Source organism: Natator depressus, chromosome 18 (assembly GCF_965152275.1).
Source record: "Natator depressus isolate rNatDep1 chromosome 18, rNatDep2.hap1, whole genome shotgun sequence".
Classification (NCBI taxonomy): domain Eukaryota; kingdom Metazoa; phylum Chordata; order Testudines; family Cheloniidae; genus Natator; species Natator depressus.
Genome location: NC_134251.1, coordinates 17,547,280 through 17,559,618, shown reverse-complemented (window position 1 = coordinate 17,559,618; position 12,339 = coordinate 17,547,280). Strand labels below are relative to the sequence as shown.

Here is a 12,339-nt window from a genome sequence, read left to right as displayed (position 1 = left end):
ACTCAAATTACCCTGCAACTCCCAGTTATCCTCTGCAACCTGGCTGAATGCTAAGAAAACTGTGCAGGTCTCAGTGAGGGTATAATTAATGTTCCTTATGAGAACGAGTCCCATTGAGTAATAACGCCCATAGGCTCCTAAACTGGGATTTTTAAAAGTAGCTTGTCTTTGGAAAATTGGGCCTTAGTCAGATCTATTAATACGAACATCACATTGCTAATTATCCTCATGAAAGCTGATTTATAGCTTGAACAGCGCCTACCTGCATAGTGAGGGATGATCATTCTGTATGAAAGATACGACAAGTCTGCTCTACCTCTGACACAGCTGCATTATCTGTCTCTTGGACAGAGGCAAATTCTCCTAGGTTATCGTATTTTTTGGTTGGAAACTCCCTCCATGCTCTTCCCCAGCATTGGCATATTCAAATTCATACAAAGACTTTAATTTAGGCCCCAGTCCAGTGAAGCATGTGAGAACCTGAGTGGTCTATTTGAATTCAAGTGCTTTGCTGGATTAGAATGTTGATGAATATACCTTTTGGATCTTAACTAAACTCAGTTGTCTTAAACTTGTACTTGATTCAAAATATAGGCACTGAAGACTCAATTATTCCTCCTTAGCTAGAGAGCAGTTAGGTTGTCCTTAAGAAAAATAAATACATTTTTCTATTTCAGGCACTCTCTCCCAGAAGATGCAGGAAAATATTTTGACACAGAAACCAGGGTTCTGGAAGTTCCAATGACAATAAAGATTGCTGATAAGGTTAGTGTTATTGTGTGTTGCAAGTAGTAGTAGATTTAAATTTTAACAGGATCTCCACAGTCCAAGCAGCCTAGAATTGCAAAGAGTGTGGAAATCTCAATAATTCTGTGCTGCTTCAGGGCCAGATTCTGACACCTTACAGACAGGAGTTACTCGGTTAGCCATCCCTTTGAAATCAAATCAGTAGGACAACTGATGAAGTACTAATCCTTCCTCTCGCTGATGAATCTAATGGAAAACCAACTCAACAGGGCTACTCATGGAGTCAACTACAGTATTCCTCCAAATGAGTAGGGTGGCAGAATCTAGTCCTCACTGATCCAGAACATAGCTCTAGTACTGATATTAGATACTCTTTGGGCCAAATTCACACCTGATGTCAGCAGGTGCAATTCCATTGACTTCAGTGGAGTTGCACTTGGTGATACCAAATCTCAGTTTGAACCTTTGTGTATTAGTGGAAGTCTGTGATTAAATTAATTAAAAGATGCTCAAAATGGTATAATAGATGGTTAGTTGTGTAAAGTCATTTTCTATCAAGCCTCTTCAAAATGCAAACCCTAGACTTTGAATAGTTAATGAAGGTGCTCACTTATTCACTGAGGAATTCTTATGTTCCAGACAGCTTTTAGGTACCATAGCACACAGTTTTATTCTGAAAATATAAAACAATTTACAGCAAATGTACATGTATCTTAGAATTCATATTTCATATAAATGCAGGTGTGACTACATTCCAACATATGGAATCTGAAATACCTAGTGATTCTTTTGGCAATTTTAGTTATAAAATAGGCACATTTCAATTGCTTGTTGTTAAGAACCATGATAAACTGAAGTTCAAAATAAGAATGCTACTTAAATTAAATTGCTGTCGAGGAATAGAACAGAATATCTTAATTCACAGTGTCTTTTTGGAAATCTTTTCACTTAATTCATATACCCTAGTTCGTGCCCAATGCTGCAGTTCTTACTCAGTACTTTCAATCTTGTTTCAGACTAAGCCAGTTGAATTTATTGTCCATGCAATTGTTACTACCTCTGATTTGGAAATCAGCCCAGCTGAAGTGAATTTTGGTTACTGCACTATCTATGAAGCTGTTCAGACAACCATAACTCTAACAAACAAATCCATCCTGCCACAAGAGTTTGGATTTGTTGGACTCCCTGAGGTACCTGGCTGGGTTTTCCCCCCTTTCTTTGTTTTAAATATATTTTATTCTTGTGAAATGTTGAAACTTTGAGTGCAAATGAAGCTTGTGACTTACTGTCATGGATCTTGGACAGGGTTACTGGCCTAGAGGATAGAGGGGAAGCAGTAGACATGATATCCTGATTTTAATAAGACTTTCAAGACAGGTGGGGCTCCTGGTTATCATGTCTCAGTGATTCCAGATCAAATTTGCTCAGTTTTCAAGTGACCATGTTTTTCTGACTTCCAGCTCTGCAAGCAACCTGGGCTCTGACTGTGTTCTTTCTGATTCATGCATTATCACCAGCATTAAAAATTCTGCAGGACAAACTCCGGCCTCAATTATACCTGCTCAACTCAAATTACCCTGCAACTCCCAGTTATCCTCTGCAACCTGGCTGAATGCTAAGAAGACTGTGCAGGTCTCAGTGAGGGTATAATTTGCCCTGCAGAATTTTTAATACCAAAGTAATGGTGATGTTGGAGCAGGAGCACACCCAGCTTGACACTCAGACCCCTGGTGAGTTTATGATGTGGCAATTAAAGCAAGCCCTACATCTTTTAAAAGCTTTCTAACCACACAAGAAATCAATCTCTTATTAGCAAGAAAGGTGTCTAACTTAACAAGAGTGAGGAGAATTTTAATTCTAAATGGTCATTTAAGCTAAAGCAAACATTGGAGACCACATGGTCCTGAGGGCTAAGACTTTTGGGGCCTTTGTGGAAATCAACTACTCAAGCATCAGGTCAAAGGAAGATGCCTGCTGAATGAAGCCTCCAGGGCACAGCAGGTTGGGCTGAAGCTTCATTAAGTGCTAGGGAGAACCTGGCAACTTGGGGAAATGACTCGCTCTCCAGCCTTCTCAGAGAACGAAAACCAAAGAGGCTGCTGACATCAGATGTCAGGATCAGTTGCAGTTACATCAGAGCTTCATTTCTCAGATATGCAGGTGGGGCTGAAGCTTAAGCTGTCATTTATAGCAGCAGCACTGAAGATCTGAGACTTCTTGGGATCCTGACTCATACAGCACTGCTTATTCATTTTAAAAAGCATTCATGCAGGAAAAATTGGCATGCAATCTATTTTAATGGCTGCATACAAACAGTACAGGCCACTCATGGCTTTTAAACAAGTATCAGTTGTCATAGCAGTCTAATGAAATCTTCCTTCCTTGATCAAACCAGAAGACTCCGGAAGAAGTGTTGTGAGAGCTATATGCAGCATATTGGGCCTCATCTATCTGAGCACCTCATAAGCGTTAATGGATTTATCCTCACAACTCCCTAGTGAGGTAGGAAAGGTAGTTGATATCTTTCTCGCATCTCATTCAATCTTGCAGGGGGATACTTATTAGGGCTGACAAGTGATTAAAAAAATTAATCACAATTAATCGTGCTGTTCAACAATAATAGAATACCATTTTCAAATATATGATTTCAATTTCAACACAGAATACAAAGTGTACAGTGCTCACTTTATATTTATTTTTATTATAAATATTTGCACTGTAAAAATAATATTTGTCAATTCACGTAATACAGGTACTGTAGTGCAGTCTCTATCATGAAAATTGAACTTACAAATGTAGAATTATGCACAAAAAAAAACTGCATTCAAAAATAAAACAATGTCAAACTTTAGAGCCTACAAGTCCACTGAGTCCTACTTCTTGTTCAGCCAATCGCTCAGACAAACAAGTTTGTTTACATTTGCAGGAGACAATGCTGCCCTCTTCTTGTTTACAGTGTCACCTGCAAGTAAGAACAGGCATTCGCATGGCACTATTGTAGCCGGTGTTGCAAGATATTTACATGCCAGATGCACTAAAGATTCATATGTCCCTTTATACTTCAACCACCGTTCCAGAAGACATGCTTTCATGCTGATGATGGGTTCCGGCTCAATAATGATCCAAAGCAGTGCAGACCGACGCATGTTCGTTTTCATCATCCGAGTCAGATACCACCAGCTGAAGGTTGATTTTCTTTTTTGGTGGTTTGGGTTCTGTAGTTTCTGTATTGGAGTGTTGCTCTTTTAAGACTTCTGAAGGCATGCTCCACACCTCATTGCTCTCAGATTTTGGAAGGCACTTTAGATTCCTAAACCTTGGATCAAGTGCCGTAGTACCTTTAGAAATCTCACATTAGTACCTTCTTTGCATTTTGTCAAGTCTGCAGTGAAAGTGTTCTTAAAAAGAACAACATGCTGGGTCATCATCCGAGACTGCTATAACAACATGAAATATATGGCAGAGTGCAGGTAAAACAGAGCAGGAGACATACAATTCTCCCCCAAGGAAGTCAGTCACAAATTTAATTAACGCATTTTTTTTTAACGAGTGTCATCAGCATGGAAGCATGTCCTCCAGAATGGTGGTCAAAGCATGAAGGGGCATATGAATGTTTAGTCCATCTGGCATGTAAATACCTTGCAATGCGGACTACAAAAGTCCCATGTGAACGCCTGTTCTCACTTTCAGGTGACCTTGTAAATAAGAAGTGGGCAGCATTATCTCCTGTAAATGTAAACAAACTTGTTTGTCTTAGCGATTAGCTGAACGAGAAGTAGGATTGAGTGGACTTGTAGGCTCTAAAGTTTTAGATTGTTTTGTTTTTGAGTGCAGGTATGCAACAACAAAAATATGCATTTGTAAGCTGCACTTTCACAATAAAGAGATTGCACTACAGTACTTGTATGAGGTGAATTGAAAAATACTATTTCTTTTATCATTTTTACAGTGCAAATATTTGTAAAAAATAAAATAAAATGAGCACTGTACACTTTGTATTCTGTGTTGTAATTTAAATCAATATATTTGAAAATGTAGGAAAACATCCAAAATATGTAATACATTTCAATTGGTATTCTATAGTTTAACAGTGCAATTAAAACTGCAATTAATCATGATTAATTTTTTTGAGTTAATTGCATGAGTTAACTGTGATTAAAAATCAACAGCCCTAATAGCTACATAAGAATAGGATGGTTACCATGGACAATAAGTCAGGATTTCCTTTCAGGCTTTCTGCTTTCTCAAATGTCAACTCCATTGAAATCTGAGGTGATAGAATTTTACTGCTTGGTCACATGTTGTCCAAGATGACAAATCAGTTGCAGCAGGAAAGGTAAATTGAAATTGCAACCTTCCAAGTTATTCTAGAACGAGAAGCCTGCACAGAATTCTAGTCACCCACAGACACTATTCCTCAGATGAGTGTCTCGGGCCGAAGTTCCTCAGGCATGTGTTTCTCGTGCCCTTACCCTTTGTTACATTGTAATACACAAGATTTCTTTTTGTCATTTTGAAGTTTGTAGAAATTCAACCGAGTGATGGATTTGGAACTCTCCTCCCCCTGGAAAGCCTGAACCTGGACATAATCTTCAAAGCCAACAAGGCAAAAGAATACAGTTTTGAGCTGACCTGCAAGTCGGAGATTAATAGGTATGTTAAGAATCTGGAAACACAAATGAGTAAAGGTAGAAGTAAAAAGAAAAGGAGTACTTGTGGCACCTTAGAGACTAACCAATTTATCTGACCATAAGCTTTCGTGAGCTACAGCTCACGAAAGCTTATGCTCAAATAAATTGGTTAATCTCTAAGGTGCCACAAGTACTCCTTTTCTTTTTGCGAATACAGACTAACACGGCTGTTACTCTGAAAGGTAGAAGTGTTACTCTGAATCAGTAGTGGAGTTCTAGAGTCAAGATCAGAGTCTGATAATTAAGTCCCAGAGTCTAGGCTGTCTGTACATTGGCAGAGGCAGGAGCTTTGTGTCGTACAAGAGGTGCTCAGTGCATGCCTGCCAGTTTCAAGTCTTTACTGAGTTAATTTATTGCCTTTTTGCCAGCTCGCCTCCTACCTCACCCAAGTCCATCAATACTGTATGCCTCCAGCTATAAATTTGCCTCTTATTTTCTTTACCTGCAACTTCCTCCCAACCCCTTTTCTTGGTGGAATTATTGAAGCTTTACATGGGTCCTGTGTATGTTTCTTCTGAAGATGCTCATCATCTGTGCCAGGTGATGCTGCTATAATAGTAAAGGCGTAAGGCACAAACTTTCAGATTGTGTCTCATTGCATTTCTGTTCAGAGAGATAATTCAGGTACAGCTTCTCTAGGGAGTTGCTCATTTTAAAACAAATACCATATTTGCCTCATTGTGCCATCCTTAGGCAAAACTTCCATTGCAATTGATAGGAATCCTGCTTGAATCAGAGCTACAGAATCAGGTCCCCAGGCTTCTGGGCTGTTTAAGATGCTCTGTTTGTGCTGAGACAATTTATGGTTTATTTTTAGACAATTCAAGCTGTCATGCAAAGCAGTTGGAGTCCACCCACCTCTTGAGTTGTCTCATTCCTTAGTCAAGTTTGCAGCAACAGCTTTAAATGATGTATCTACAGCAACACTGTATGTGATAAATGCACACGTGAGCCTCAACCGCTTTACTCACGCTGTCCCAAGGATTGGCAAAGGGGAAATTGCCCCTGTTGGACCCACTTCCTTTGAATTCCTTGTGCCAGAAGATTCTCCTGTGACAATTATGCCTTCTGTTGGGACAGTTTTGCCAGGGAAGGTAAATTTATTCTGAGTATGTCTGTATTTGAATACAAACGATAAACTTCTATGATCATCTCTATCCTTACAAATTTAGTACCTATCAGTCCTATAATTAATTCATTTTTGTACCCTGATCTTAAAAGAATACTTTTAATGGAAATGTAGAGCTCAATGATGCAAACAAGTATGCCTGTAACTTTACTCATGGACAAATTTGCATCAGTGTTATAGCATGATTTATTTAGCCGAAAGGAACTTAAATATAGAAAATTTGGTGGTAATCTAACACTATTGCAGCCTTGTGAACTTTTTAAAACACAGCTACTATTAGCCTTTTTCTTTAATTCACCTGGCTCCCTTACAAAAAGGGGCCAAGGTATCCAAGGTCAAAATGTGCTCTCAAACTCGTGCTCTCAGCTTCTATTGATTTTGGTGGGAGTTACAAATAAGCAAGGGCCAAGTTCTGCCCTTAGCCACTGATGTTAATTTGCAGCCTAATGTCATTCGTTGTGTGCAATCTCTCTACCCCAGAAATGCTTGATACAAGTGTACTTCAGACCAGTGTTGTCAGAGCAGCTAATCAGAGAAGAGGCAGTTCAAATGCTGTGCAGGGCAGATGCACAAAGGATGATGTTGAAGAAGATTCGTGAATCGGAAATGCAAGTAAGAACAGTTAAAAAAAATCAGTGCGCTTAGTTATTCTGCCAACTCTCAAAGGAAAATCAAGCTAATTTCTACAGCACTACTTATTTCACATAAAATTATTTGCAATTAGAAATACAATAAATGAAGCCAAGAATCATATACCAGTGATCAGCGGTACAAAGTGGCAGTTAACGCAATCAGCAGACTGGATAAATAAAATAAATAAATATAGGGTAACATTTTCAAAAGCACCTGACTGACTTTTGAAAGTGGACTTTGGTTCATAAGTACCTTAGGCGCTCCTAAGTGCCTAAAAGGGACTTCTGAAAATGGGATGTGCACCTAAGTGACTTAGGCACTTTTGAAAATGGGTCAGATTCCCAGCTAGTGTAAATTAATAAAATTCCATTGAAGTCAATAGAGCTGCATTTATTTATTCCAGCAGAGGATTTGCCCTCTGAGGGTGAGTGAAGCAGCTCTAAGCTTGAATTGTCCAATTTCACTTTATTTTTTATTATTTTATTTGACCACCACCAGCTGGCTGCTGATGTGCTGTATCCATTGCTTATTGCCCTAATCATAATTGTATCGCTGTTATCTTGTGGTTTTGGTTACATCCATCTGTCACCTCTTTTTATATACTTTGATTGGGAGTTCTCTGGGGCAGAGACTATCTTTTTTCTGTATGTTTGCACCAGCATTCACACAGTGGAGCCATGATCCCTGACTGGAGCATCTCCACAGAATAATCTATAACAGTGGTTCTCAAACTGTGGGCCAGGACCCTAAGGTGGGTCTGGGGCCTGGTGCTGAAGACAAAGACCGAGCCCCACTGCTCAGGGCCGAAGCCTGAGGGCTTTAGCCCTGGTGGCAAGGCTCAGTTTACAGGGCCCCCACCTAGGGCTGAAGCCCTGGAGCTTGGGCTTTGTCCCCCACCCCACCCAGGGCGGCGGGGCTTGGGCAGGCTCAAGCTTGGTCCCCACTCCTGGGATCGTGTAGTCATTTTTATTGGCAGAAGGGGGTTGCAGTGCAATGAAGTGTGAGAACCCCTGATCTACAATAATTTGTAGCCACGTATGGGATTTTAATAGGAATTGGGTGTCCAAATTAATGAGACAGCTTTGAAGTATCACATGCATGTTATATTTATATATACATATAAAATGCTGTATTTATAGAAGAGGAAAGACGAAACTGTGGCAGGAAAGAAAGATGGAAAGAAACCAAGTTTTGCCGCTTTCAGACAGCCTTTGAGGGTCAGAAACAGTAAATATGCAGCTGCTAGCAGTGGCTTTGAGCCACCAAAACCAGAAGAAATAAAAACCAAGTAAGTCAGTAGCAGCAGCTTCTACTGGGTAGCGAATGAATGCCATTTGCCACATTGGTTTCATTAATCTATTAATCCCTGTGTGTGAGCGAGCAATCTAACTTTAGGGGAGAACTAGCCTTTATTACTACAAAGGTTATTTCCAAAATTAGCAATGCTTCTAATCTACACTGTCAGAACTTCTCCTGCAAAGCAGAGAATCCCTCATTATAGATCAAATAGCAGAGCTGTGGGCTTGAAAGAATGTACCGTGTAGCATTAAACGTGGCTGTCCTATAACTCAGCTGAATCAACCACAATAGCAATTTAAAGGGCAATTGGCATGTTTTCAGATAGGAGACTGATTAAACACTTTAATGACAGAAACTGACGGCAAATGATTCACCCCTTCCAAATAAATCAGTTGCATTTGTATCGAGTAAAATTCACCCAGGGCAGTACAAGGCTCATGCCCACTGCCCAAGACCCATTGACACCTGAATTTGGCAGTTAAATGGCATATAGTTAAGGACCACCACTAGGATGGGGTGAAATTCACCCATTGGGAAATATAACAGTGCTTTAATTTAAAACTTCCAGGTAGTCATTTTGCAGCATGCAGGTCAGCTGACAGAAAATTAACATTTATTTCATGTGGTACCTAGCAGTTTATTTATTTAGATTTATACCATCTAATAAGAAAGTCCAGTGCTTGAGGGCCCTGATCCAACAAAGCATTTAAGCAGGTGCTTAACTTTAAGTAACTAAGTAGTCCCAAGTATCTGGGTAGTCCCACTGAAGTGAATGGAACCACTCATATGTTAAAGTTAGGCACATGCTTAAGTGCTTTGCTGAATTGGCCCCTACATGCTTTGGACAAGAATTAGACGTTCAGTGTAATCCATTAACTATCAGCATATAATAAGCTTGTATTTTTAATCATGAATTGTTTAAGTATACTGTAACTACACAATTCATTCCAAAGGAAATGCGTATTTGAGAATTATGAGGCATTGCCAGATGTACTCTATCATAGAAATATGTAATTTAGGAATAGTACTGGAATATAAAAAGATGCCATGAAAATGTTTGCAAAATGGATTTTCAGTAGAAAATCCAGCATGGGAGAATCACACTGAGAAGTGTTTTGTCTTCTCTAGTGTGACATTAAGTATCTGAGTTCATAATTTTTGTTCTCTGTGACATGAACAGAAAAGCAAACTACTTATTAAACACCTCCCTCTGTTGAGCAGATCCATTGCCTTGTAACAAATGAGCACACAGCTTTACTGCTAAAGTCTACTTTTAAACAATTAATGATCAATAAATAGTAAATGCAAATGCTTACTAGGTCAGGTCTGCAATGTAATATTCTGCTTGCTGGCATTAATACTAGAGTGCTGTGTTATTACGTGATTTTTGCTTTCTTCTTATTAAGACCATATTCTTGTATTCTCTAGCTCTGAAGAATATATTGCAGCTCAGTATTCCCTGATTAGGAATTTCACAGGAAAGTTTGAGAGATACATCATACCTTGCTTTGTTGCAAGTGGAGATATTGATGAAAAGAGAGGATCGGAAAATCTAAAGTACAGGTACTGTATAAATGAGCAGCATGAAACCATATGAATGCAATTTATAGTGGATCAGAAAGGTCAGAAGAAAGTAGGGGCACATGTTGAAAAAAGTATTCATTTGTTTTTTGGGGAAAAGGCCAGATTCTGATCTTAATTGCCCCATAAATCAGTGGAATAACTTAGAATGTACACCACCATAATTGAGATCAGAATCGAGCCTGCAAATATCAAAGCACCTTAGAGAATATTTACTATATAAAGTTTATGTGCCAGATTCAGACCACCTCTTCTGCCTATGCAGATGCAAGAAAAGAAGCCAAGAATTATACAGTCTCTTTAACACATATGCATAATGCTTTTCCCCCTCCTGCATAGAGTAAGAGCAGATTTCAAATACCAGATTTTATGATCTAACAGCAAACATTTTTTTCCTGTCTCCCCAGTCCTTATAACACCTTGTACCTAGAGTTGCACTGTCCTGCTGTAGCACCATCTGTTGTGGTCACTTCAAATAATGGAAAAAACATCATCAACTTTGGGGAGGTCGCAGTAGGTATGAAGTTAGAATTCAACTTTTGAGGTTTTTCTGCCTGGCTTTAATTCCTTTTAAATGTAGTTTTGTTATGATTTTCTTACTTGCTGTAGGATCAATTTTCAAACATAGGTGTCTAAATTAGGCCAGATGTAGTCACACAAATGGGTAATTAGGAGCCCAGATAACCATTTAAGGTTCTTAAGAGCCCATTTGATGCCCAGAGATGTAATTAGTAGCCCTAATGGAGACCACCTGTGTTTGTGCACTTTCACTGCACACCAGCCCCAGAAATGGAGTGAACATTTTAGCAGAGGGAAAAGTGGGAGTGAAATGTAGCTCTCATATGTACAGTCATGCATGGAGATCTGATGCAGTGGAAGATTACTCAAACTACTCCTAACAATTCTTCTTTGAGGTTTTATGGTCTTTTGTAACAACCTCTGTTAAAAACAAATCCACTACTAAAATGGGTTGTGAAGATGCATTTTTCCCTCCTGGATAGAATTTTCTAGCCAAATAGTATTTGGAGAATACAATGTGGTCATTGATGGGTCTAGCCTCTTCATGACAGCCTTCTAATACATGGAACCTTCATCACAACCAGGCTGGCTGTAAAATGTTGATTTATAAATACCACATTTAGGAAATCCCAGTAAGATGAAGAGTAAAAAGTCTCATACATTATAAATACTTTTAAACAGCCACCTGAGAGGTATCTGACCTTCTTCCTTGAAAGACTGGGAGACACTAGAAGTGTCACATTTGTTGCTTTCTATCTTGAAAGAAAGGATCAGTCTGTCGCTAACTTCAGAACTTTTTGCTAGCTCATTCTTGGAGTTAACATTAGTGGTTTTATTTCCTGGCCATTCTGTCTCACACTGGAGTGCAATGAATATTGTGACACCATAACTAAAGATGGCCCTGGGCAGCACTGGAGTTAGAAACTGGAGTGTCCAATTTAGTGGTCTTTCTTACTGATTGATTACAGTAACATTTCTGAAAGTGTTGTTTTTATACATTTTAGGCCACAGAATAATCGAACGGGTTACAATACAGAACATCTCCCAGGAGCAGCTAGCAGTATCCTTGACTCGAGTGTTCACTCCCCACAACCCACTTATTCAGGCACTGTTGACTTTGGCCCTATTTCTGCAAGAATTGTTCATCATTAGGATTGTAAAAGCACCTTTAATGGAGACAGTGTAGTTCAGATGTGGTACCCATCTTTCACAGCTAGATAGATTGTAAAATCTATTTTGCAGGGTTGGAAGAAATGAACTTTGGAAGACCACTTCCAATCTAAATGCTTTTGTAAAATTCTCCCTGTTCACTTTTCTGCTGGCAAATCTCTATTTAAAAACCAGACTTGAGAGGCTCTTCATGCTCATGCTTCAGCCCTTTCTAAAAGGGCAAAAGCTACTAGCAATGCAGCCAGCTCCAGCACCACCATGACACACACAAGCACAAAGAGCCAAAAGCCAAGTTTTTGCTCAACACTTCTCCCAACTTCTGGAAATCTTCAGTTAGAAAAGGCTGTTCTCTAGGCTACCAGTATTGCCAAGTCTAAACAGGGCCAGAAAAATCTGAGAGAACAACATCTCTCATATGCTGATTTAATTTGTGTGCTTCCCACCCCAGGCAAAACCTAGGGACAGAGCTGCAGGGAAGTTATTACAAGTTTTTTTTAACTGAAAAAACCCTGTTTCAGACATTTGAGTTTTGGGCAAAGAATTGGGTTGGTTTTTATTTTCTTTGGTCTA

At 39.2% G+C, this 12,339-nt stretch overlaps 1 protein-coding gene and 1 long non-coding RNA gene across 2 annotated transcripts in view; one reads left to right on the top strand and one right to left on the bottom strand.

Moving 5' to 3' along the window:
* The window catches only part of CFAP74 (cilia and flagella associated protein 74), a 103,342-nt gene that overhangs the window by 79,529 nt on the left and 11,474 nt on the right, over positions 1-12,339 (top strand). Inside the window, exons 23-31 of the mRNA XM_074975251.1 lie at positions 678-765; positions 1,764-1,937; positions 5,267-5,400; positions 6,256-6,532; positions 7,048-7,179; positions 8,340-8,488; positions 9,928-10,062; positions 10,488-10,597; positions 11,604-11,659. Of these exons, the coding sequence (XP_074831352.1) occupies positions 678-765; positions 1,764-1,937; positions 5,267-5,400; positions 6,256-6,532; positions 7,048-7,179; positions 8,340-8,488; positions 9,928-10,062; positions 10,488-10,597; positions 11,604-11,659 (1,255 nt within the window). The remainder of the gene's footprint in view (positions 1-677; positions 766-1,763; positions 1,938-5,266; positions 5,401-6,255; positions 6,533-7,047; positions 7,180-8,339; positions 8,489-9,927; positions 10,063-10,487; positions 10,598-11,603; positions 11,660-12,339) is intronic.
* LOC142000740 (uncharacterized) overlaps positions 1-12,339 on the bottom strand; it is an 83,269-nt gene that overhangs the window by 62,828 nt on the left and 8,102 nt on the right. The gene's annotated exons all lie outside the window — the stretch shown is intronic.